General features: G+C 42.6%; 1 protein-coding gene across 1 annotated transcript in view; it reads left to right on the forward strand.

Annotated features, from left to right (window-relative positions):
* The window catches only part of LOC117500666 (fibroblast growth factor receptor-like 1), a 56977-nt gene that overhangs the window by 21614 nt on the left and 10689 nt on the right, over positions 1-24674 (forward strand). Inside the window, exon 3 of the mRNA XM_034159424.1 lies at positions 15592-15864. Coding sequence (XP_034015315.1) covers positions 15592-15864 — 273 coding nt within the window. The remainder of the gene's footprint in view (positions 1-15591; positions 15865-24674) is intronic.

Raw genomic sequence — 24674 nt, forward strand, 5'->3', positions numbered from 1 at the left:
TAGAAAATGCATGCTCTTGTGGAAATACTCGCAGGTCTTTGCTGAATTCAGTGTAGTGTATTTTGAAATTAACATAGTCAAGAAGTAAGTAGGGAGCTGTTATATTTATTCATTCATTTTTTTAAGCCTACTTACAAGTGTTGAGGGGTGTTGGTGCCTATCCCAGCAGTCATAGGGCACAAGACAGGGTACACCCCAGCCAGAGCACCAGTCTATCTCAGGGCAGAGCTGCTACATTCTTAAAATAAATACTCTAGCTTCGTGAACAAGGTAGATAACATGCCTAATTCACAAGTTAATATCAGTGAGAAAAGATATAGGGGTTTGCAAAATCATCAAATGCTCCCACTTCAGGTATTGGTATAGTCTTGTTCAGAATAAGTTGTAAAATAAATTTCTTAAACCTAATTTGCTCAATCATGTTTCTGGTGATATGCCTGGTGTTCAGAAGTATGTGTTTCTATGGCTATAGAACTGTTGTGATGTTCCAAATACGGCTACACACATACCTTCTGTCTGAAGAAGTGAGGAGTTAATTTGGTTCTCCATGTGTGTCTTTCAGCGAGGCCTGTTGTTCCCTCTTTAGTGTGGACTGATCTTGTGTACAGTATAACAAAATATGTATCCTGGCAAGTTTTTCTTTTTACCCTCCCTGTTGTAAAAACAAAGATGTGCTGTTTACTTCATAGAATTGGGGATGTTGCTTGGACTCGGCAAGCTTGGACAAGCTCAGGAGTTATCACTGAGATGTTGATGAATAAAAGGCTGATTTACACTCCAGAAATATTATCTGCCTCATCTTATGCTCTTGTGTGTTATACTTGCAGAAGCCTGCTCGACTCTCATCAAAATGACAAATCTGGTACCCAGGAGGTGCTCGTTGCATGTAATTTGAAGATGTTTGTCCCTTTCCGCCTGTGCTGTATCAAGGCATTCATTGTTATCTTGCAATGATTTTTGAAAAGATTGTTCATCATCGCTATGGTGACACACTACAAGAAATGTTTTCTGTTTTATACCACCCACAAACAAAAATTTGAGAACGTATATAAGAAATATCCTGTCTGTCTACATGGAGACTGGAGTTTCATCTAGACCGTTGCAAGCTGGTACCAATGGGTGATAATTGTCGCTGATTATGCATAGTATTACTGTGTTCATGGACAAGACTAGACCAAGACAAGACCTAAGTCCTGCCACTTGGAGAAATGTTTTTCTAATATGACCGTCTGTCCGTGAGTTTTATAAGTGCAGCTTCTCCTGAAGTGATTGGTGGATTTCAGTTAAATTTCACACAGTGGTAGCGCACCATATGAAGAAGTGCAGGAAGGAAAGTAATTACGGTCTGACATCTTTGGGAGGGGATTGATAAGATATGAGATAGTTGGACTTATTTTTGTACATCATATTTGTAAAATACATGGACTGTAGTTTCCAGAGTATAAATCATATTTTATTTATGTAAGACTTTCACAGATTTCAAAGTATTAAACAAAATATACTCCAAAAATAAAAGTACACTCCAACAATGCACAAAACGTCCATATTAAAGAGCTAATAATACAGAGAAAAGGTGCGGCTTATACACCGGAAAATATGGTATAATCAGACCTGTTGGGCTCTTCAATACAGACGTTGAGCAGTTTCTTAAATCAGATATTTCATCACAAAAGATTGACGATGTCTTATACACAATTTGACCAGTTAACGCTCAGACTTGGCTCGTGTGTCATACATCACACTGACAAAGTGAGGAACCTTGGGGTAATTTTTGATCCTTCGTTGTCCTTTGGCCTCCACATTAGAAATATTACTAGGACTGCTTTCTTCCACCTGCGAAATATAGCGAAGGTTTGTCCCATCCTGTCTATGGCTGATGCTGAGACCCTGATCCATGCATTTATCTCTTCTAGATTGGACTACTGCAATGTTCTATTTTCTGGTTCGTAGTCTAGCATTAGGGGTCTCCAGTTGGTTCAAAATGCTGCAGCCAGACTTTTGACATGAAGCAGAAAGTTCGACCACATTGCACCCATTTTGGCATCCCTTCACTGGCTTCCTGTCCCAGTGAGATCAGATTTTAAGGTTCTGCTACTAACCTATAAAATTATTCATGGACTGGCACCTCCCTACCTAGCTGACCTAATTAAACCTTACGTACCGGCCCTGGCTTTACGGTCTCAGGGTGCAGGACTACTTTGTGTCCCTAAGGTGAATAAGAAGTCTGCGGGTCACAGAGCTTTCTCTTATCGTGCCCCTGTTCTGTGGAATGATCTCCCTGCGTAAAAAAAAAAAACAGATTCAGTGGAGATTTTCAAGTCCAGACTTAAGACGCACTTATTTTCCCTTTTATATGGCTAGCATACTGGTACAGTTTTGTTTTACGCTTTTTACTCTTTTAATTCATTTATTAGTAATTGGAGCGGGCTGCGGCCTCAACCTTACCTAAATTCTGGGTCTTTTAGTGAAGTTTAGGGCTAGCGGCCGGCGATCACCTTAGTATTTCTCTGTTTTTCTTGTTGTTTAATGCTGACAAATTATACAGTATTTTTTTGTCTTTCTGATGCCTGATTCTGTTTTTTCTCTCTGTTTAAGGTGCAGCTCCATCCAGAGATGGGAGTTGTATTCGTGTTGGCGATCATCCTGTCCTGTGCACCAATAGCATTTCCTGTATATTTGTCCGTGAATTGTTCTGTAATTTATGTTTGTATCATGGCCCAAGCAGAGGGTCACCCCTTTGAGTCTGGTCTGCTTGAGGTTTCTTCCTCAGAGGGAGTTTTTCCTTACCACTGTTGCTCTGGGGGTTGGTAAGGTTAGACCTTACCTGTGTGAAGCGCTTTGAGGCAACTCTGTTGTGATTTGTTGCTATATAAATGAAAATAAATTGAAATTGAAAAAATATGTGCAACCAACTAGTACGGTAGATCGGAGGGGTTAATTTTGTGCACTTGCTCACAGATTTCTCTTTTTCTCTTACTTTCCCCTCACAGCTCCTCTCTTTCTGCTGATTTATTCAGAAGTCACTTTTACTGACAAATGCATGCACACAGACCCGAACCCTGCAGTTCTGCAGTCAAAAGGTGGATTGAATGTTATGGTGGCAACAAGGATAGCTGGGCGGGCCTGAAGAAAGTCGAGCCAGGGGACAGCTGGGATAATGAGCCCTGAACAAGGCCCCCACTGCCACGACACTCACCCCCAGACCTTCTTTCCAGTTTCCATCTTTCCCTTCAAAACCCCTTTTCAGTTCACCTCTGATAGGCTTCAATGAGACCCCACATGGGTTTCTGGCTTTTTCACTTCTGCTTTGTTTTCCATTCAGAATTCTTTTGACTGAGCCCGGGAATTCTTTGTGCATTGTCCCCATTGACGGACGTTAAAAAGAGTCTGGTTTGGCGGTTTGCTTGTCAGAACAGTCATTGCGAGCACAGGCGGTCGTGATGGAATTTGTTTTTAACCATTTTCAGCACCTGCCAAGGAGATGGAGTGCAGAAAAATCATCAATGTGGGGACCTGTTCAATCTGTAATAAATGGAAAAAATGTGTCCTCAGTTTGACTTGAATAGTGGAAAAGTCATTTCAGAGTATAATTGGCTAAGTTTTGTAGCTGGGTTACTGTTATCCAGGACTGGAATTCTGTACCATCCGGTGATTTGATTTCCTCATGTGTGTGTGAGTTTGGATGTTAGATCAGCCACAGCTGGGATGCACTTGGAGATAATTGACTTGGTTGATGGGGCTCACTGCTTGATTCACACACTTATTCTCCCTGACTGTTCATTATCAAGTAGGTCCTGTTTTGTGCTGCCGTCTGTTTATTGGTTGGGTTGTGAGCAGGATTTTCTCTAAACCTAGTGGAAAGATCAGACCCAGGACTGACATGAATTAGAACTTGCTGTGTTTTGAGGCGGCTTTGGAGATGTTGGAGGGAGGAAGATTTAAAAGATTATTATTTGAATTGGAACCTGAGGCAAACTAGTCTAATCGACGTCCTCACAAGCCTGCCTGACATGTGGTTATTGTTTTGTAACCCCTTTAAAGAATATGAAATACACAGAGGAAATACAAGTTGTGTTTTGCTTTGTTTCTTTAGAAAGTAGGAGTTTTTTTTAAGTCCTGTGATAGAACGGCATCCTGTCCTGGATGTACCCCACCTCTCACGCCCATGACCCTTAATTTCAATAAGTGGGTAGAGAAAATTAATAAAAGATTTTTTTTTTCCTCACAGAAAATGACAAGTTTGGTTGTTTTTTGGGTTTTGGTGTCACAGAGTCTTCTTCTAGTTCCTTATTATTTTCATTGTGTTGTTGTTTTTTGGGGATGAGGGTGTGTTCGCGTGTCTTCTGGAGTAGTAGTCTTGGTGCAAGTGTGTTCAGGGTGTTCCCAGTTAAAGTTCCAACCAGGAACCTTTGTTGCACATCATTTCTTCCTACTTTTGAATAAGGCATGAAACACCCCCCCCCCCCCCCCCCAAAAAAAAGCTATAAAATGATTCCTGTTAGTGTGTCTATTCTGGTCATCAGCTGGTCGTTTGCGTGCCGCTCTCTCTCGATAAGGTGACTGTATAAGTGGACAGTTGATTAACAAAGGCGACAGACAGGCTGGCAGACTGAGATGGATAGAGGTCAGTGGCCTCTGTACAGCTGAGCGCAGAGGTGAACTGGGAAAGCGCTGAACAAATTGTCACTGTGAAAGGGCGAGTACCACGTTGTAACGACAGGCTCAACAGCTCCATGATGACAGATTGATTTCAGACAATATTCCTGGATTGTCAAGAGGCCTCGCTGCTGTCAGTGAGAGCTTTGCCAGTTCCTCCGCCCCCTCCGTCTGTCTCTTCCCCTTCTCCCTACTTTGTCTCGTCTCTGTCTCACCCACTCTTCTCCTGGCCTCTGCACTGCCTCGCGCCTGAATCGCTCCTTTCTGCCCGAACACTCCTGCTACGACACATTCTGTCACCGGCCCTCTGCTGAAAAGGCCTTGTTGATGAAGGTGCCGGTGTAAAGCACTTCCCAGTGTTATGGCTGATCCTCTGACTGTACACGCTGGTGTAGGGTTCCTGGAGACGCAGATAATTGTGAGCGCTCATCGCCGTCACACACATGTGACCACAACATGCATAGAGACACGTACTGCTCTGTCGGTGACAACGTGTCTGGCTCCAGATGGTCTTGTTTACAATCTGAGCATCTCTCCCGCAAATTCAGACCAGAGATGTCTCTGTTTAATGAGACATCTGGGTCTCGTTCCAGCACTTCCAGACTGGACTCCAACTGTGCTAATATACGCAATCAGCTACACGCAGGTGGGCATTTAGTTTTCTCCCCTGTGGAATGCAAGGAAGTCAGAGGAGTTGGGAGGCTTGTTGGGAGCGGCAGGATGCACCTCCCTGTTGACTGATTGGTGGCCCATGCAACAAAACGCTCCTGAATCCACCAGCATTCATTATCCAACCTGAACAGCACTCAGTGTTCATACCTCTGCCAAGAACCAACAATCCACCAGATTGGGTTCTTTATCTGTCAATTTGGGGATAGGCATCCATACAGCACATGTGCACTTTATTAGTTGTCTAAACCCAACCCAATTAAGGGTCACAGTAGGGGGAAGGGTGAGCTGGAGACTATCCCAGCAGGCATTGGTACTGGACTGGTTGCCAGTTTATTGCAAAGTCAACACATATAGACAGACAAACTCATTCACATTCCCCCCCTCACACCTGCACACAATTTAGACTTAGAAATTCACCTAACCAGTTTGGAAATGGGATGAACCTGGAGCACCTAGATGGAACCCACACAAACACGGGGAGAACATGAAAACTCCACACAGAAAGGACCAGGATGGAAGCGAATCTGGGACCTTCCCGCTGTGAGGCAGCGGTGCTAACTACTAGCCACTGCACTGCTCCATAAGCACTCCAATTTAAAATATGTCCATTTATTTTATGTCTGTGGATTAATTTATACTGTTTTTACAATAAATTGGTTCAGAAGTCAAAATGCTGGTTCTCAAAAACAGGCAAATCTGAAGTGGGATCAGTGATGAGGTCAGGAGAGGACATGTGTATTACTCTTAGGTTTGCCATATGTTCAGGTATTCATTGATAATGTAGTTGTTCCCAACAATCACAACTTTAACATTCAAACTATCAGAATCCTTGCCCCACCCTGCCCTACCCATCTGCCCACTCTGTGCGTTGTGAACCTGCTTGTGTAAGGTGCATCTGACTGTTGCACTCTGTACAGCGCTAAACAGCACTGGACTTTAGACCAGATTTTTAGTGGTCAAAAGTGCAAATGTTTTCTGGTGAATGCAGATGTCAGTCAGCACGACAGCTCAGAGTCTGACCACACTTCATTTGGAAATCAACACGCCAACAGGAGCTCAGGTGGTATTTATCGAGAGGGCGTATAAATTTAAACTGTGTCAGGTGGAAACTAGCAGTGACACCTTACGTGGCTTTGTGACGGGTATATGATAAGACTTAGTCTACTTCCATCCTCATATTCATTCATTCATTCATTCATTTGCTATAGCCACATACTCCAGTCAAGGGTTACGGGCATCCTCTTCTGGATTATAGAATTTTTAAAAGTGTTGATACAGTTTTGGCTGATTTACTTGTGATCTGATGTTTTTTCGGTGTGGAATGGATCAGGAATCTGTATTTTATGCTTGTAACACGAAAACAATGATCAAAAACATGCATGCTCGCCAGTTCTCAAACAACTAAGAATTAACTCCTGCATCTGGATACCAGTAAAAATTAATTTGTTCTTTCTCATAATGTGCCAAACATTTCCATAAGGTTACATGAAACTTTATTAGGCTTTGACTAACCATGCCAGCAAAGACTCAAAACACATCCTCTTTGGCAGAATTAATAGTCATCCTCTGGGAGGAAGCAGTTTGGGTTTAAATGAGAATCTGAAGTAACAGCTTTAATCTTGAATGCCCTTTGGTATCACTTTATTGAGTTACTGTGTTGTTTGCACGTAAACATTCACATGTGCGTGTAACAGTTGACGCACGCGGATGGTCTAGATCGTCTCCAAACACGTTAGCCGGACAGTAATAAACAGGTGCTCCTTCGTCTCCGTTACTGTACTCCGGCGAGCAAGAAAAGTGTCTTTGACTGTGTCATGTGGCTGAGTCCAGTCCAGGGAGTGGGGTGTGAGATTGTTGGGATTCCTGGTTGCTGCCGCCTGGGCATACCTAATCCTCTTCACTCCCCCTTGCAGCTCTCTTCTTCTTATGGGCTTCATTAACGGAGGCCTCTCTGCCATCTTGGTCTCTGTAAGTCAGCCCCTGTCTCTTTAACCCTCAACCTAAACTTGTGCCGGTGTCGCAGACTCAACGGTCCCCCCTGAAAATCGGTCCGCCCTGCCTCCACTGCGCATACGTCATCAGCTGCAGTTCACGGATTATCACCTTGTTTCTGCTTCAAACTGCACTCCAGTCATCATCTATCTCAGTGACAGATATCCGAAGCTTTTGTACAATAATCATTTCCACATAAATTCAGCATTATTTCATCATAAAAGACGGAGGAAGCGATCAGAGCACTGCAGCTACACAAGCTGCTAGCTGATGCGTTCACTGCGAGTCGGTCATTTCAAAGCGTCACCAAGTATCGCCTCATTTCTGCTTAAAACGGCCTCATTTCTGCTTAAAACTGATTTTAAAATGATTTAAGAGGTTTTACCTTGTCATCTGATGGTTAATAATCACATTAATCAATTTGATTGCTTTGGGTGAAGAGACCGTCTCAGAGCACCAAAATGACGCATGCGCAGTGGAGGCAAGGCGGACCAATTTTTAGGGGTGGACCGTTTGGTCTGGGACACCGGTCTCAGTTTTCTCTCTCTTCTTTGCCTTGACCTCTTCCTCTCACCTTTTCCCAGTCTGTCTGTCTCTCTGCTGTCCTATCTTTCTCCCTTCCCAGCCTCCCTCGTTTCCTGATGAGTGGCCCTAAGAACATACTCAGCCCCGGTGTGTGCCTTAGCCTAATGGAGCCAGATAAAGCAACCAGAGTGCCACTCAGTGTGCACTGAGCAGTGAATGACTTATTTGCATTTGGGGTCCTCAACACTATGCTGGTTCATGCCCAGATAAACGCACCACATCACCAAAATGTGATAGCTGACGTTCCCCGACGGCGTAATTTGTATGCCTCCCCTAAGCAAGACATCTTGTCATCTTAGGACACTGTTTAGCATCCATGTTTTACCCTATGATGAGAGCTCTAAAAGCATGACCTTCTGCAGACCCAGCTGCAAATTTGACCCAGCTGCAAATTTAAAGATGTACCAAAGATGGAGAAATTTGGTGTCTTTTTCAAACAGAGGCAACCGTCAGTTATTTCACTGAAACTCCAGCGTGAGATCAAGCTGCTCTGCTCAGTTTAGGTCAGGTTCGAGAGTACATATTGATGCTGCACATTACCATGGCCACCATCTAATGGAACAGCTTTTCTTTCAAACTGAGTGACGATCAGAGTTGATCTGTGTTCCATATCTCCCAAAAATAATCGTCTACTTGCTGCAGCCAGATATTATTACATTGATGTCCTGTTATTCTAGTCCAGGGGTGGGCAGCGAGGGCCGAGACACTGCAAGTTTTCCTTGCAGCCAATCACTTCAGCAGGTGAGTTGCTGATGAGGTTCTCCTCTGAACATAAACACCTGATTGTCAATGAAATCACCTGCTGAAACACCTGATCATGAATGAAATCACCTGCTGAGGCGATTGGTAGTAAGGAAACCTGCAGTGTCTTGCACTTCATGGCACATGATTGCCCACCCATGTTCTAGTCCAACTCTTGAGGTCCACGGCAGTCCGGCACCAGCATGCTGGATGGTCATGCTTGGGAAGCAAACCACATGACCACAGTTGATGCTCTGGTGCATGTACTAGCCTTCATCCAAGCTCCTTTAACAACTTATTTGCCGGAAAGTTATTCCAGCAGAGTCTCCAAAGACACCTAGTATGAAAATAATCCATTCATCCTATATGATATTAAATGCATGTGATGTTGAATTGCACTTGATGCTGCAGATTGCAAAGAACTCCGTTCGGGGGTTTGTGGCACTCCAACCACAGCAAAAGGAAGATGATGCCCCTATTGCGTTCCACCAAAGAACAACATACTCTTTGTCAGGGTTGGCAGGAAGATGTTCGGCGCTCCATCTTTGGAAGACACAAAACCCATCAAAGAGCCATGCCATGGTACTCAGGTCCCCAACTGAGGCAGGTTGTTTAGTTGGAAAAGTGGAATGTCCTGTCTTGTTGCTGTACTAACCCATCGATAACAATGAATAACATAACTTGGAAGGCAGTCTACAAGATTTAAAAACACCCTGTTTTACACTGGAGACACTTGTGTTGGTTTCGACTCTAAAGCCCTCATCTATCAACCATTTGTACGCACAGATTTGTGCGTAAACCATGCATGCAAGCATTTCTATGCACAGTTTGATAAATGAGGGCCCAGGTCTTTGCACTACATTTTAAGAAAGTTTGCTCATGTTGGAGTAATCCTGCTAACCAGACGGAAAAAAAAGTCATGAAAATAGAACCATCTTGGTTGAGTTAAAAATGAAACATTCTGCACGCTGGTGAATCAGGTAAAACACAGGAAACGCGCCCACTGCAAAATATTTACATCATCAGTTGTGACGTACCAAATTATTACACAAATAATGTAACAGTTTGCACATCAAGTTCTCTTTTTGTCATTAATCGTTTTGCAAACCCTTCAGTAAGTCAACACCTTTGTATCAGAAGTACATAATATGAAAAAAAGCTACATCAGCCTCATTTATAAACAGATGAATGCAGTATTGATGTCTCAACCCATTATTGCGGTGGGCGGAGCCTGGATTTATGTTACACGGCGGCCGTCAGGAGCCTACAAAAACACACATGCTTAGACTCACACATGCTCCTTTTTCCCCACAGAGGCAGCTGGGGCCGGGAGAAGGCCATCAACTTTAATGAAATATAGCAGCTTAGAGTTCAAAGGCGCGGCAGTAGGGCCTGTTAGGGGTAAAGCCTCGTGATGGAGATGTTTTCAGAAGCTTTATGATGCTGGAGTCATTTCTCACTGTTCCTTTCCTGTTCTTTTGATGGAGTCAGCAGGAGCCGGTTGTTCTGGAGCCATTAGCGAAGGAAGTAGACAGACGTTCTCTGGCGATCATCAAAAGAAACAACTTTGTTCCAGAGTTTTAATCAGATAGATTGAATGGAGCATCTCATTCTCTTGAGCCCTTTCTTTTTACGATAACTCCATGTCACCCAATAGCGTCTTCTCTGCTGTTCCCACCACCAAAGCACTTGCTATTCAGCGCACATCAGATGGCGCTGAAGAAAGACCCATTGTTCCGGGCGTTCTTACCCCATGCTTATCTATTGATTGGAAAGCCGAGATGGGAAAATAACAGGTATTGATTACCATACTGGGTGGAAGTTGTCGGGCAGGACGTCTAAAGGAGTAAGAAAAGGCGTCTTTCTTTACCCTCCGCTGCCCCGCTGCTGTCAGGACATCCCCAGCCTACCTACCTGCCACTACGCCACGTATTCCTCACCCGCCTCCCCTTTTTCACCCCTTCGCTGCCCCATTCCTTTCTTGAATTGCCAAAGTGGCTCTCCCTCATTCGCGCTTTCATTTTCTTGCTGATTTTTATCTCCGCTTGTGAAATGTATAGCTGAGCGAAGTGGCTGTCTTGGAACAGAAGAACCAGCCTTTCACACACTCTCAAAGCTACGGTGTCTCAGCTCACCTTTCGCCTTCACCAAACCCCAAGTGAAGTCACTAGCCTGGGATTTGGTTTCTAGCTTTCATGTGTTTTTCCTGATGCACCCCCCCTTCTCTTCCCTCTCTGTTTTTGTTTTTCTTTCCTTTTTTCCATGCACTTTGTTGATTTGTAGCATACCAGTGAACTTGAGGTTATGCTTGATAGAATGTTTCCCTGGAAGCAACAACATCCATGAAACTGTAGTTCCTTCCTCCGTTATGCTGCCATTGGAGCGTCCGCCTGCTCTTGTACGGTCTGCTGCACTAATGCAGCAGGAGGAACAGTTGTCCAACTTCTATGAAGCTCTCTGCCGGTTATTTTTTCTGTAAAGATTGCATAATGAAGACACATTCAGTCATATCAGTGTTTATCTTAGCAGTGAATCACTACGGTCTGGCAGTCTCCACAGAATGATGCACGAGAAGATCTTGCATTTGGCTGGAGATTATCGACCAAACTCTCTTTACTTGATGTTTGCAGTGTTGTTTGACTAACTGTGTCCTGTACTGGGCAGACAGCATTGCGTGCATGATGAAATTGTTGGCATTGTGGTTGGTAGTATTCCAGGTGTTCTGTATTGCAGTGCCTGTCAGCGGACAAGCCAACCCTTTATTGGCATGTTTGCAAAAGACTAGAAAGATCAACACACTTTATAGAAGAAAACCTGCATGCACACATCATTACAAATCCACAGGTGTTTTGTAAAAGAGAACATAAATGCAGTAACGCAGAGAGAGCACATCTGAATATTGCTTTAGCCTGGCGGTCTTTGTAATCTTCCAGAGTTTTATGTGCGCTTCTCTTTCATTTGCATTCTGATGTCTCTCTCTCTCTCTCTTTTTCGCTCGCTCTCTATATTTCCCTTCATGGACGCCTGCAAGCCAGATCAACGGTTCATTAACTCGCTTACAAGCTTTCGTAAAACGGCTATATTTAGTCCGAATCACAAGAATGCCTCTTATTGAATGCACTCCTTTCTCTTAAAATAATCCATCTCCAAACTGAGTAAAGAAAAACAGAGTGAATTCTGTACGTCGCCAGGCCTCCTCCTCTCCTTCCTGTACTATGAAAGATTCCATTCACACATGCAACTGGCCTAAAATAAGGAGCCGTACCAATACGTGAAAGCCCATATGGTCATGTGTATCATTTTCTGTTTGCGGAGCAGTGAACTTTTGTAAGAATTTGAGAAACCATTCTCAAATGCTCAACAGTTTTGCCATAACTTTGGATGTTGGCAGAGAATCACAACGCTCTTTTTTTTTTTCTTTTTTTTTTTTTAAAGTTACAGCTACAGCATATGTTTTAAAAAAAGGCATAATGTAATCAAACAGCTACGGTAGAAATTCCCTTTTCTCAGACTTGTTTTTGCACAGAGGATTACTGTGTGGTTTGTTAGTTTTCAGCTGCGAGGTTAAAAGAACGTGTCCTTGAGAAGGAGGAGGCGGAGGAGGCAGTGGAGTGACCCGTTGAAGAATGGCTGGTGGTCATACAGACAGCAAAAATACTTAAGTGATTTAGCCGATAGCCTTGATTTCAGCACCTCATCGTTCCTTGTTTGTTAGAAGAACTTCAAAAGGTTTTTTAGGAGTGGAGATGGAGGGAGAAAATCATTTGTAGCACATTCCTTGTACGTAGTGGAGCCGCCCGCACCCTTTTCAGTTTATTAAGCCCAACACTCAGGAACAGAAGTGGTCTTGAACTTGATTATGTTCAAGTTTGAATTCTTGTATTGCACATATTTTATTTGATTGTAAAGCATGTCATGTCTACTCCAGAAAGGCATTATATGCTGTAAATTCATAGTCACGGTTAAGTAGCAGGCACCTCAGTGGGATTGGAGATAGGCTACCAATATGTAGACCTGGGTTCGATTCCAGCTGATGGTTCCTGTCATTGTTTTTGGACAAGAACCTTGGAGGTTTTCCAGCCTGTTTATGCAGTGCCTTAAACATTTAAGACATGGTGATTCTCCACTAGGCACCTGGGCTTAATTAAATACTCAGAAGTATTCATGTAGTAGTCCCAAAATATTTGAAAACTACAATTATACCATAAGATGAGCATGTTTGTCTCAAGAAGTATAGACGTCTGAGGAAAGGTCCGCATCTTTCATAAAGCATCATTTTGCCTCTGAGGCAGCTAGACCTTTGAAAAGAATCAGGCCTTGTTTTCGTATGTCATTCCTCTCCATTACATCTGTGATCAGAATGGAACACATGGCTGAGTGGCTCGTGGACCATAAATCAGAGATGACTGAAGCCTATTTGTTCAAGATTTGGTATTTATGTTTTCACAAGGCAGGTTTAGTCTCTTAAGATCAACTCGGTCCATACGATCACAGCTCCAATCCAGAGCTGTGACCTGATTGTGGTCCTAAGCAGAGTCAGGAGGGTAGAAACAAACAGTGAACGCCTCTGTTCTACCTTCCTGGTAGCAGACGAGCAAGATATGGGACAGCTAAAAACAAGCAAGAATGTTCTGTGTTCACGTTTACTCCACAGACAAACAATAACATGTCCAATTTCCTCTGCATGTCGTGGATGAGGAACCACCATCCATCCACTGAAGGGAAGGAAAACTGACAAACTGTTTGTGGGAGTGAATGCCTAAGAAAGTTGCAGAAAAAACAAATGGATTTATTTGATTTTTGGTGGCTTTATATAAATTTGCTTGTGTGAAAATGTGTGAGTGCATCTAGTGCAGCAGGTTGTAATGGTTATTGCACAGCTGGTGACCCCTGAGTAGAGAACACCAATGGGAAGTTCAAACAGTCTTTATTTACAGCTGACCAGAGGGTAACAGTTAGCTGTTGCGGTCTGTACTGAAGGGGTTTGTGTGGAAATAAACAATGACATTGTCAGTAACAAGCGTGGATTCGATACACAATTCAAACAGCGACTGTGTCCGAGAGAATTCGAGTAAAGGGAGAATACAAATATGTTAGCAGAAGATCAGTAAACAGTAATCAAGCAAACGATGTGGGGAGTCCAATAGATGACAGGCTAAACTCGAACAAAACAGGAACACATCGGAGGTCGTAACAGGCAGATAAAACACTGGGAATAAATGCAAGAATCCTGGTATACACACAAGACAATCTGCAGCTGGAGTGATGGAATTGTGATTGCAAAATAGTGTATAATTCAATTAATTCTGAAAATAAACCTAGATGGAGCTACCTGTCTCTGTTCCTTACACATCCTGCATCAGTATACTGTAAGTATCTTCTTGTTTACAGTCTGTGTGAAACGCACCAAAGGAATGTGACTTTGTTTGTGCGTTTACCCTCCCCATTGTTTTTACTGCTACCACACTGACCATTTGTTCCAAGCACTAGGGTTTGGTTGCAGTTGCTCCCCCTACATCGCCCCCTCTACGGTCTGCTCAGGGTTGTGTTTAGTTTGTAGTTTGGGGTGGTTAGTCCACGGTTGGCGCTGCTGCCTCCTAACGCCATCATGTGTTTTGGCCCGCTCCACTTCACCAGATCTGAAGGAGCAGACCTGAGCCAGTTAAGAGGAGGGAGAACAGGCTGCTACCCACCTCACTGTGGCCCGCCCCCGTCTTCGCTTTGATCACTTGCACGCTACAAAAGAGAGTCAGAACATTTTACCCTCTCTGTGCAGTGGACAGCGGGGCTTGTCCAGTTATTACAATCTGGCTTCATCATCTCTCAGTAATCAAACAGTTGACAAATGGCTTGTGGTATTCCATCTGCAGGAAATATTTTGACTTAGATATTAAATTTTATATATTGAATGCTTTGATTTCCCCTTACCCAAACTAAAAAAAAATCCATGCAGTGTCTTATTTTACTTTAACTAAGACTTAGTCCTGGAAGTTCAGCGGTTCGATCCCCAACCAGATAAAAAGGCAGTATTATGACACACTTTGAACATCCAGTGGATGGAAGACGTACTACATAAATGTGGTGTATTAGAAGGATTAGCCAGTATCCATAAAGGTTGCCGGAATGATCACTTCCATTGCTGATCAGGTTCCAGATGTGGAGCATTTGAATTTTTTTTTTTTTTTTTTAACATAGAGAGATACGGGCAGTTTTGTGGTGCAGATGCCAGTACTCTCACCTCTCAAGAGGAAGGTCTGGGGTTCAAAACCCGCAATGGCTATTCTCTTACATCTGGAGTTACGTACGCCAGGAAGGTGCATCTGTGTAAAACAAATCAACATGTGGATCCATATATACCAGATCTCAAGCAAACAGGAGAAGCCAAAAGAAGGAAATTAAAGAGATGTGGCTGTAAGCTTCCAAACAGTAGTTTTGTTCATTCATTCTTGAGTACTAAGCATGTTGGAGTACAAGATCTCCCACAGCTGTAGCTGCATTACTGACTAAAAACATTCCAGAATTTAAGAGTTTGTTCAGACTTGGAGAATGACAGATGAGCAGGTGAGGTAATAAGGACGAGCACACTGCTGTCCCATAGCTCCACGCATTATTTCTGTTGCACTTGTGCTGTTGTGTTTCTGTGTAGTTGTCCTTGTCCAGGGTAACAGTCCAAGGCCACAGGGTGTTATTGTGGGGAGTGTAAAGCCCACAGGGACATTCTTTTGATTTCATGCTATATAATTAAATTGAATTATATTGACTACTAGTCACAGGACTATTTTTCCAAGCAGATAGTGATTACACGGACTAAAAACAAGGCCGTAGGCACTCGGTCATCAGATATTTTTCTCAACATTAGTAGCTGCTAGGATAAATGTGATTTCTGAGGCTCATGCAGAAAAAAAAATGTTTCAAACAACTTACCATTGCTGTGTCTGTTCTCAGGACCTCCACGGGTATCTGACAAGGTGAATCACAGACAGTCAGCCCGGCTTGGAAGCGCCATCAAGCTGCCCTGCCCAGTGGAAGGAGACCCTCCGCCTCTCATAATGTGGACCAAAGATGGACGCAATATCCACAGTGGCTGGATCCGTTTTCGTATCCTCCGCATGGGCCTTAAAATTAAAGAGGTGGAGGCAGATGACACGGGGACATATATCTGCAAAGCCATCAATGGGTTTGGCAGCGTTAATGTCAACTACACCCTCATCGTCATTGGTGAGTCCAGGTGGGGTTTGTGCAACCTGTCGCTTCAAACATTGGGCCTCATGCAAGAACTACCACAATTTTCTTTTGTTTTGAATTTTTTCACATTTACGAACAAAATTCATGAGTGATCCAGAGCTGCTGTACAACCCCAATTCCAGTGAAGTTGGGACGTTGTGTAAAATGTAAATAAAACAGAATACAGTGATTTGCAAATCCTCTTCAACCTATATTCAATTGCATACACCACAAAGACAAGATATTTAATGTTCAAACATAAACTTTATTGTTTTTGTGCAAATATTTGCTCATTTTGAAATGGATGCCTGCAACACGTTTCAAAAAAGCTGGGATAGTGGTATGTTTAGTGATGAACTGTGTTAACTGACAATGGTTTTCTGAAGTGTTCCTGAGCCCATGTGGTAAGATCCTTTACACAATGATGCCGGTTTTTAATGCAGTGCCGCCTGAGGGATCGAAGGTCACGGGCATCGGTTTTTGGCCTTGCCGCTTACGTGTAGAAAGTTCTCAGATTTTCTGACTCTTCTGATTATGTTATGGACTGTAGATGATGGAATCCCTAAATTCCTTGCAATTGAACGTTGAGAAACATTGTTCTTAAACTGTTGGACTATTTTTTCCACACAGTTGTTCACAAAGTGGTGATCCTCTCCCCATCTTTGCTTGTGAAAGGCTGAGCCAATTGGGGATGCCCCTTTTGTAGCCAATCATGACACTCACCTTTTTCCAATTAACCTGTTCACCTGCGGAATGTTCCAAACAGGTGGTCTTTGAGCATTCATCAACTTTCCCAGTCTTTTGTTGCCCCTGTCCCATCTTTTTTGAAATGTGTTGCAGGCATCCATTTCAAAATGAGCAAATATTTGCACAAAAACAAAAAAGTTTATCAGTTTAAACATTAAATATCTTGTCTTTGTGGTGTATTCAGTTGAATATAGGTTGAAGAGAATTTGCAAATTATTATATTCTGTTTTATTTACATTTCACAGAATGTCCAAACTTCATTGGAATTGGGGTTGTAGAATTTGTACAGTTAATCTGTCATCATCAAACCTGAGTTTTCACTATATTTGTATATTTCATTACTTTGAAGCAGTTGTATGTTTATTATCCCACACATACTGCACGGTATTAATTTGTCACTAAATCCATGCATCAATCTAATCTTCAGTGGAGTCCTGGTTCCTGGTGGGAAATAATCTGGCTGTAGTGTCTGTTTCTCCGTCAGCCTGTTAGCTGGTGATCAGATACGCATTCAGCTTTTATCTTGGGGAACATTAAGTTATCTCGGATGGCAATATGGACTCCCCAATGCCCAGTCCAATATAGCACAAAAACAGAAGAAAGAAATGACAGTTATGGCAATTATATGAGATGTCAGAGCTTGTTGTCATGACTGTCAGGTGTCCTGCCTCCTCTGCTGATGAGCAAGGCAGCTCCACTGCCTGCCATGTGTATCCATTAGTTCTTATCATACAGTCTGATCCTGTCAGATGCCTATAAACAAAGTTATTTATCTCACAGCATATAGCATAGCTCTGTGCTGAAGTGTTGAACATGTAGAGACAATCACTCATCTCAGCAGTGACATTCAGTTTCTGGGTCCTCTGCCTTTGAGATCCAGAGAACCCTGGGAAGGGCTTATGGAGTCATGAGGTCACCGGATATAGGTGTTGCTGATTTGTTTTCTCAGGTCAAAGAACATCCAAGTCTTTTTGGGTCGTGCTGCTTCCTGCCTTACCATATGGTTGTTGAGATTTCGACACCCACCAGTGATCTAAAGCCTCATTTCCACTGAGTGGTCCGGGTTGTTACAGCACGGTATGGCATGCTATTTTGTGCATTTCCACATCCAAATTTAGTGCCAAATGGGTGAATGGGTGCCAAAATAACCAACCCGTACTGTACCATTTTTTTCAACACCCTTTAACTAGGGCCCCAAAATAATGGATTGTTATAAAAGGGAGGTGCCAACCTGCTGCTGTGCATTGATTGGCTCAGCACCAAAAGCAAACACTGCAGTCCTCATGCGAAAAGCTCAGACTGCTTCAAATATTAAAGGAAGTGGCTAACCATTTACACACTGTGTAAGTATAAAGTCTTAATCTTACCTGTTACGTGGTTTCAGTTGAATTCATCATCACAGCCTGTTGAAAACTTTAATCCATATTAAGCGCCCTTATTTTGGAAAAGGATGTCTGGGAAATACTTTAATTCCTTGTCGTGGCTGAAGAATTTTACATATATATATATATACTTGAGGTGGGGACCGGTTGTCTGCCTGTGTGGTTGCCATCCTGGATGCAAGGCGATTCCATGGTATGCTGGATGTGGCAATGCGTAACATGAGTGCAAGCGCTCAGACCTGACTTGACTAGCATGACATCAAATGTAAAATATGGCATCTCCTGTTTGAGAAGTGTAAACTCACAGTTGTGAGTCGCAGTTTGAAATTTCAAGTGTTGGAAGACTGAGAGGTTGAGCTATAAAACAAGAGGACTTATGTCTGGTCAAAGGTTGATCCTCTCATCTGTTGTATGTGTTATAGCTCCATCCACTGCCTGCCCAAAGTCAACAGCCATGTGGGATAATATTTCATACTACTTCATCGTCTGTGACTCAGTTGGAGCTCAAGCTCTTCCTTTTCCTTAGGCTACACTCTGTAAAGGCAGGAGGTCTGCAGCGCCACAATAAGAAACACATTCAGTCTAATAGCAGCGGTTTCAGGCTCACACAGCTGTTGGATGAGGCCTTGAGGATTGAGCACAGTTTGACCACGCAGTTTAAGTATTTTACTCATGCTTCAGCCATGTGTACATGTACTTGGGCGTACAGTGTATTTCCTCTGCACTAGAGCCGAGCATGATGAATGAGTGTGAAGGCTGTGTTTAGTCTAATTACTCTAAGATGCCTAATTAGTGCCAGAGTCTGTGCTATCTCGCAGAAGGAGATGCAGCCCGGTCTTGTGACAGCCAAGCTTCAGGAGAAGAGCCATAATCAGGCAGATGTGGAAAACACAGGGCAATTCAGAAAACTATATGACGTATAGTACTCTCATGACTTGTGAATTGATGGAAACAAAGTTTATTTCTGGCTCTTGTTCAGTTTGAAGTTGCCCGTTAGTTCAAAGCGAGGGTGTCTGCTGATTGTGCTAAAATGAAAGGTTGGAGATCGAGACCACAACCATATAGTCACCATAAGTCACATGTGAGATGTTGCACATACTGAATACTTGTGAGTGTTCACAAAGCTTGGGTTGGTTTTATAATTTGTGATCTTTACTACAACTTTAGAGTCCATGTCACTATGATGTGGACACTTTGTCTTCGCGCTCCCTGAACATTGCCTTAAAGATGTTTGAACATACTGTCCCCATTTGTGGATCATCAATTGTGCAACACATGGTGTTAAAATATATATTGCATGTGAACAATTAACTTCTGGATGTTCATCTGGACCTGGATCATGACCCGGTTCTTTTGCATATAAGAAACAATATTTCATTAACTTTTAAGTAATTGTTTGCAAAGATAAAAGATAAATGTAAATCTCACCCTCAATCCCCCAAGTGGTGAAATTAACCAGAGAGGATGAGTTTGAGATGTGACTAAAGCTCAAAGACAAGAATATAGCCCAAAGTAAGAGATGATGACCAAGATTGGACTGATTCTAGAACGTATCATAGTGTCTTGTTCATGAGTGAGGGAACTGGTGGCTTGGAGTGGCGTCACCAGTGATTGCATTGTTGTTTTGGACCAGTGTGGCAAAGAATGAGCTAAATTAGAAGGTGACACTCTCAATTTACATTGATCTGAATTCTGGTGTCACATTTCGCCCTGAACTCTTGGTAGCAGCCAAAGCAATCAGACTGTGGATTCAAATGCCAAAAATGACTTTGTTTTGCAGGGTTGTGTAACTCATAAGGAGTTGTGACACCCAAATGTTGCTCAAACCATATCCATTACTGTTTTGCACCTTTGTAGGATTTCTCCTGCACACCCACCTCTGGAGGTTTTTCTGACATATTCAGCTGGGAGAAGACAGAATACATGAGAGAGATTTCATATCCCCTCTGGCTTGTGAATGCCTTCAGATTCCCCAGGAGGAATCCAAAGGCATTTTGGAAAAATGTGTTTGTGAAGATGGATATCTGGGCTACTGCACTTAATTTACTGCCACCATGATCCCTAACCCAGCACTGAGTAGGAGGTGGAAAATGGATATAAACCTGAGTAATTTTAATCAGCTCATGATTTTTTGACTCTGGCAGTCTAATGGAAGTGGAGAACATGCTTGGGGACATTTGGAAACATAAATAAGGGGAAAAGTTTTCAAATGTTTCCTTGACCACTGAGCTCCTTAGACATGCATCTACTTACCTTGTGAAATGAACCATTTCCACTCCATTATTAATCATTAATACATTTATTTTTCTGACTTCAGTGTTAATTCCAAATGAGAATCAAGACTGATTTTTGCTTAATTACAGCCACCTTCCTCGTATACAAGGGTCACACGTGTATGATTGGTTAATCCCAGTGGTAGATGCTCGCTTTCTCTCTGCGGTGTGTTAAAATGACATACTGTTTGTCTGGTTTGGCTTCTGCTGCACCGAGGCTCAGTGAGAACGAAGACGTCAGTGCTGCGATGAAACTGGCAGACATTGCAGCGAGATCAGTTTAACCTGAGTGAATGCATTGCTTTCCTCCCACTTGGTGATTACTTGTGGAAAAAAAAACTTTTGGAGATTGAATCATGAGGCTTTCATAGAAGCATATTTCCATGAGATTTTTATCAGTGGTTGGTTTTTTTCTTTTATCCTTTGTGGAGTTACGGATTTACCTAGAAACATTTTGGCCTGACTCTTAATCCTGATCTAGTTTGTTCCATTTCCTGTGTGTCTTCAGGTGATGGTGAGCACATAACAAACTCCCGTAGATAGGAATACTCTAGAGAGTACAAAGCCTGCCGCCATAGGGTTACTATATCAGTGGGAAAAATACACCCCTAAATCAGAAAAGGTTAGGACAGTATGGAAATTAGGAAATACAGATAAAAAAAAAAAACAGATCCAGTGTTTCTTACATTTACTGTGACTTCTATTTCATTGCAGACAGTATGAACCCAACTTAAGACCTCCGACACATTCCAAAAAAGTTGGGACGCTAAAGCATTTACCATTTTGTAATGTTGAAAATCTTTCTCGCAACACTTAAGACATTTTGGCATTGAAGATACCAAGCGATGTAGAGTTTCAGTTGTTATTTTGTCCCATTCTTCTTACAAACACATCTTAGAATGTGCAACAGTACAGTGGGTACATCTTTGGGTGCGACTTATCTAATGTACAAAATTCGGTAAAATAAATACAAGTAAATACATAAATACACCCCATCCTGCTTGTATTGTCTTTTGCAATATCTCAATCTTCAGGCCATCAGCAGAATGTTTGCTTTAATATCAACTTGGTCCATTTGTGATGCACCATTATTTGCTGCATAAAATCTCCAGCATGGACACCAGCATAATGCAGGTAAACGCCGTGCAATCACCATGAGTAAGACTTTCCGTCAAACCTGAATCAGGTCATTGTTAGCCGTCTTAATTTTCTTGTGTGCACTTAACTGCAGTGACCTACGGTGAGATCAAAGCAGAGATTATTTATTGGTAATACTGTAAATGAGGCGTATCTCTGAGCTGAGCTCTTTATGCAGAATCCATCGTCTTGGTTTATTATTTTTACTGGGTCACAGAGTGAAAAAGAGCGAGGGGGAACTGAAAAGAGAGCAGGGTCAACAAAATCCTGGCAGCTCCTCAAGTTCAGGACCCAACATGAAGCAACTTGGCGAGACGATCACCGGCAGAGATACATAGATGTGGGATTGAAAGTGAGGGGTTGTTGCAGGATGATGTAAGGGGGGGGGGTGTTGCACAGCCGCTGGACAGAGATTCCTCTTCTCATTTGCCAGCGAACAGCCTGTCCTCCCCTGAGCTATCCCAAGAATCTGGTGGGTCAGTGCAACATGGCGCCTCCTCAATCCCTCCAACTGGCTGGTTGTTTGTTGCTGTCTCCTGACAACTGGCCCCTGCACACACACACCCCCTCCTCCCACCGATATCGACTCCATTCGCGACGGCTCAGACTACAGCGGGCCGCATGCACTCGCATTAGCATGGGATTGTCATATTAACATTTACAGGGTTGGAGTTTCAATGTTTGTCTGTGCAGATAATGTATTACAAGGTTGGCAGCGTCTCTGGATATTTTGGCGCTTGCGCTTCATTTTTAATTTTGCTCCGCTCTAGAGATGATGTCAGGCCAGAGGCTGGATGAACTGCGTCTGATCACATGTGCGAGTTGTTTGCATAGATTTGCACAGTGTGATGCAAGGCCGCTGCACAAAACTTTCCCTGGACATTAACAGTGTCCCCAACAGCATCTGGAGCTCATTGCAACCCCGGATCATCAGGCATTTTCCTGTGATTCAGCTGGCGCACGAGGCCAGCGGCGAGAACGTGGTGACCTGTTTCCTGTTACTGGATTTGTGAATGAATTGGGAAGAGATGTCGTCAGAGCCCAAAAACTGGAGTGAGACTATAAATATTCCTGCCTTTACTCACTGCTGTACTTTACTTTCTGTTTGCTTAATGAAACTCCACTTTGATTTTACATCAGCAGTTAATCTGGATCAATTTTCTTTTTTTCTTTTCTTTTTGTCATTCACATAAATAAGCTCCTCGTCATTTAAAGGTTCTCGTTTACTTCATCTGTCAATGAGGTTGTGCTTGTGTATGTGTTTTGAGGAGTTTTACTGAAAAAAAATGAATAAAGCAATTTTCATCTGTCTTTGTAAGAAAAATGAAACTATTACATTTTGTTCTCATGAAGACTGGTTGTTTCTGCAAGGCGTGAGGCACAAGTCCATACCCTCCTGTTTAACATGACAACTCAAGAACAATAAATGCTATTACCTTGTAACTAACCAAATTAAGAGTATCTAATGAGGACAAAATCATTCCCATCTAGTCAACTTTGTTGCACCAGATCAATGAAAAAATCGACTTATTTTGCCTGTATAATATCTCAAAGGTGTAACTACTTCCTGCTGGATGATTTGTCGATGCTGGATTGATAATGGATCAAAAATCATAGGCTATATATATATATATATCCTGGCCTAATCCTCCACAATGTCAACTGTAAGTTGTCTGAAGGGCAAGTTTGAAGCTCAAACGCAGCGACTCCAGATATCACCGTCTTGACTGTGCTTGACTCCGCCTGTCTACCTACCAACTCATAAATGGGTAAAGAGGCAGAGTATAAGCAGTACTGGTGCGACCCGATTAGGATAAATAAAGCCCAAACATGCCCCCAACTTGGATTTACCCAACAAGCTAAAGCTAACAGTCCATGATGATTTTCACAACTTCGGGCTTAGGTGCAGTTATTAAACATTGTCTGGGATGTTGTTTCAGTAACCTTGGCATAACATTGTACCAAGTTGGTGACACACGCTAATTTGTGCTAATGGTGCACATCTACAAATTAAATAATACTGAAATTTTACTCAGCAGAAATAATTGCGTTGTCAAGTATTTAAGATGATCTGGTTGTACAATTAACTGCACAGCAAACCATATTATTTTAGATATTTGTAACAGAAGGCTCAGAAAGGACAGACATGGTTCGGTCCACAGCATCTAGCAGCCTCTGCTAGTGGAGTCTTGGCCTCTGTGCTCATCGTGCTGACACTAGCTGTCACTCAAAGCGACCCCACCTCTAATTATTCATAACTTTATGGCTTTAAAATAGTTTAAACTGATGAGTTATATATATATATATATATATATATATATATATATATATATTCACTCCTAGTATAGTTGTCATGAACGGAGAACCTACCAAGAGAGACTAAAACACATTTTTGTACCAGTCTGTAAAAATGTTTATTTCTGCTCTAAAGTTGGACACTTTAACATGGGGGTCTATGGGAATTGACTCCCTTATGTAGCCAGTGTCAAGTGAACATTAATGGAACTGCAAGTTTTGTCATATCCACATTGACTTCATTTTTCAGCACTGGCGGTTGCACCTTGGTTTTACTGAAAGTTGCTGTGTGAAGTGGGCATTTCATGTAGTCGGCGTGTTGTGTGAGTCTGCAGTTAGACTTAACCTGTAAGTAGTTCTGTCAATAACAACGCCGGAAACCATCTCAATTTGGGGCACAAAGTGGGACATTTGGTCACCCTACCTGTAAGGTGGGGTGTTGTGGGGATTGGTGATTGTATTCACTCCACTGAGTGCTCTTTTGATTGCTTATTCAGTGCTTCCAGAAATAACAGGCATCTGGCAGCAGTAAGATGTCAGATTGCTCTCCTGTAGTGTAGTGAGCCAACATTGTGTAAAGACAATACTGGCAAAGGATAGCTGCAAGAGGAATGGTGCATAAAAGGCGCTATTGTTCCTTAAAAGATGGCAAAAAGTAAAGAGGAAATAGATTCAGGGGGAAAAAAGTCAAAAAGAAAACGCCGGCAGTGTGGGACCATGTTCTGTTTGGATTGGGAGGTTCAGGAACCGGGAGGAATGTGGAGAGCCCGGGTGAGCAACAGAGAAATATTTCATCCAGTGGAAGCTGTTTTTTTTTTTTTTTTTTTTTTTTTAAAGGAATGGGTTATTATAGTTGGCCGGTTACACTCTTTCAAATAGCCATGACATCATGGCTGGTTCGGCGCGACGGGGGACAAACAAAGGAGGGTTTGTACGTAGAGAAACCTGCACAACTTTGAAGGGTTTGGGG

This window comes from Thalassophryne amazonica, chromosome 19 (genome assembly GCF_902500255.1).
Source record: "Thalassophryne amazonica chromosome 19, fThaAma1.1, whole genome shotgun sequence".
In the NCBI taxonomy this organism is placed as follows: Eukaryota; Metazoa; Chordata; class Actinopteri; order Batrachoidiformes; family Batrachoididae; genus Thalassophryne; species Thalassophryne amazonica.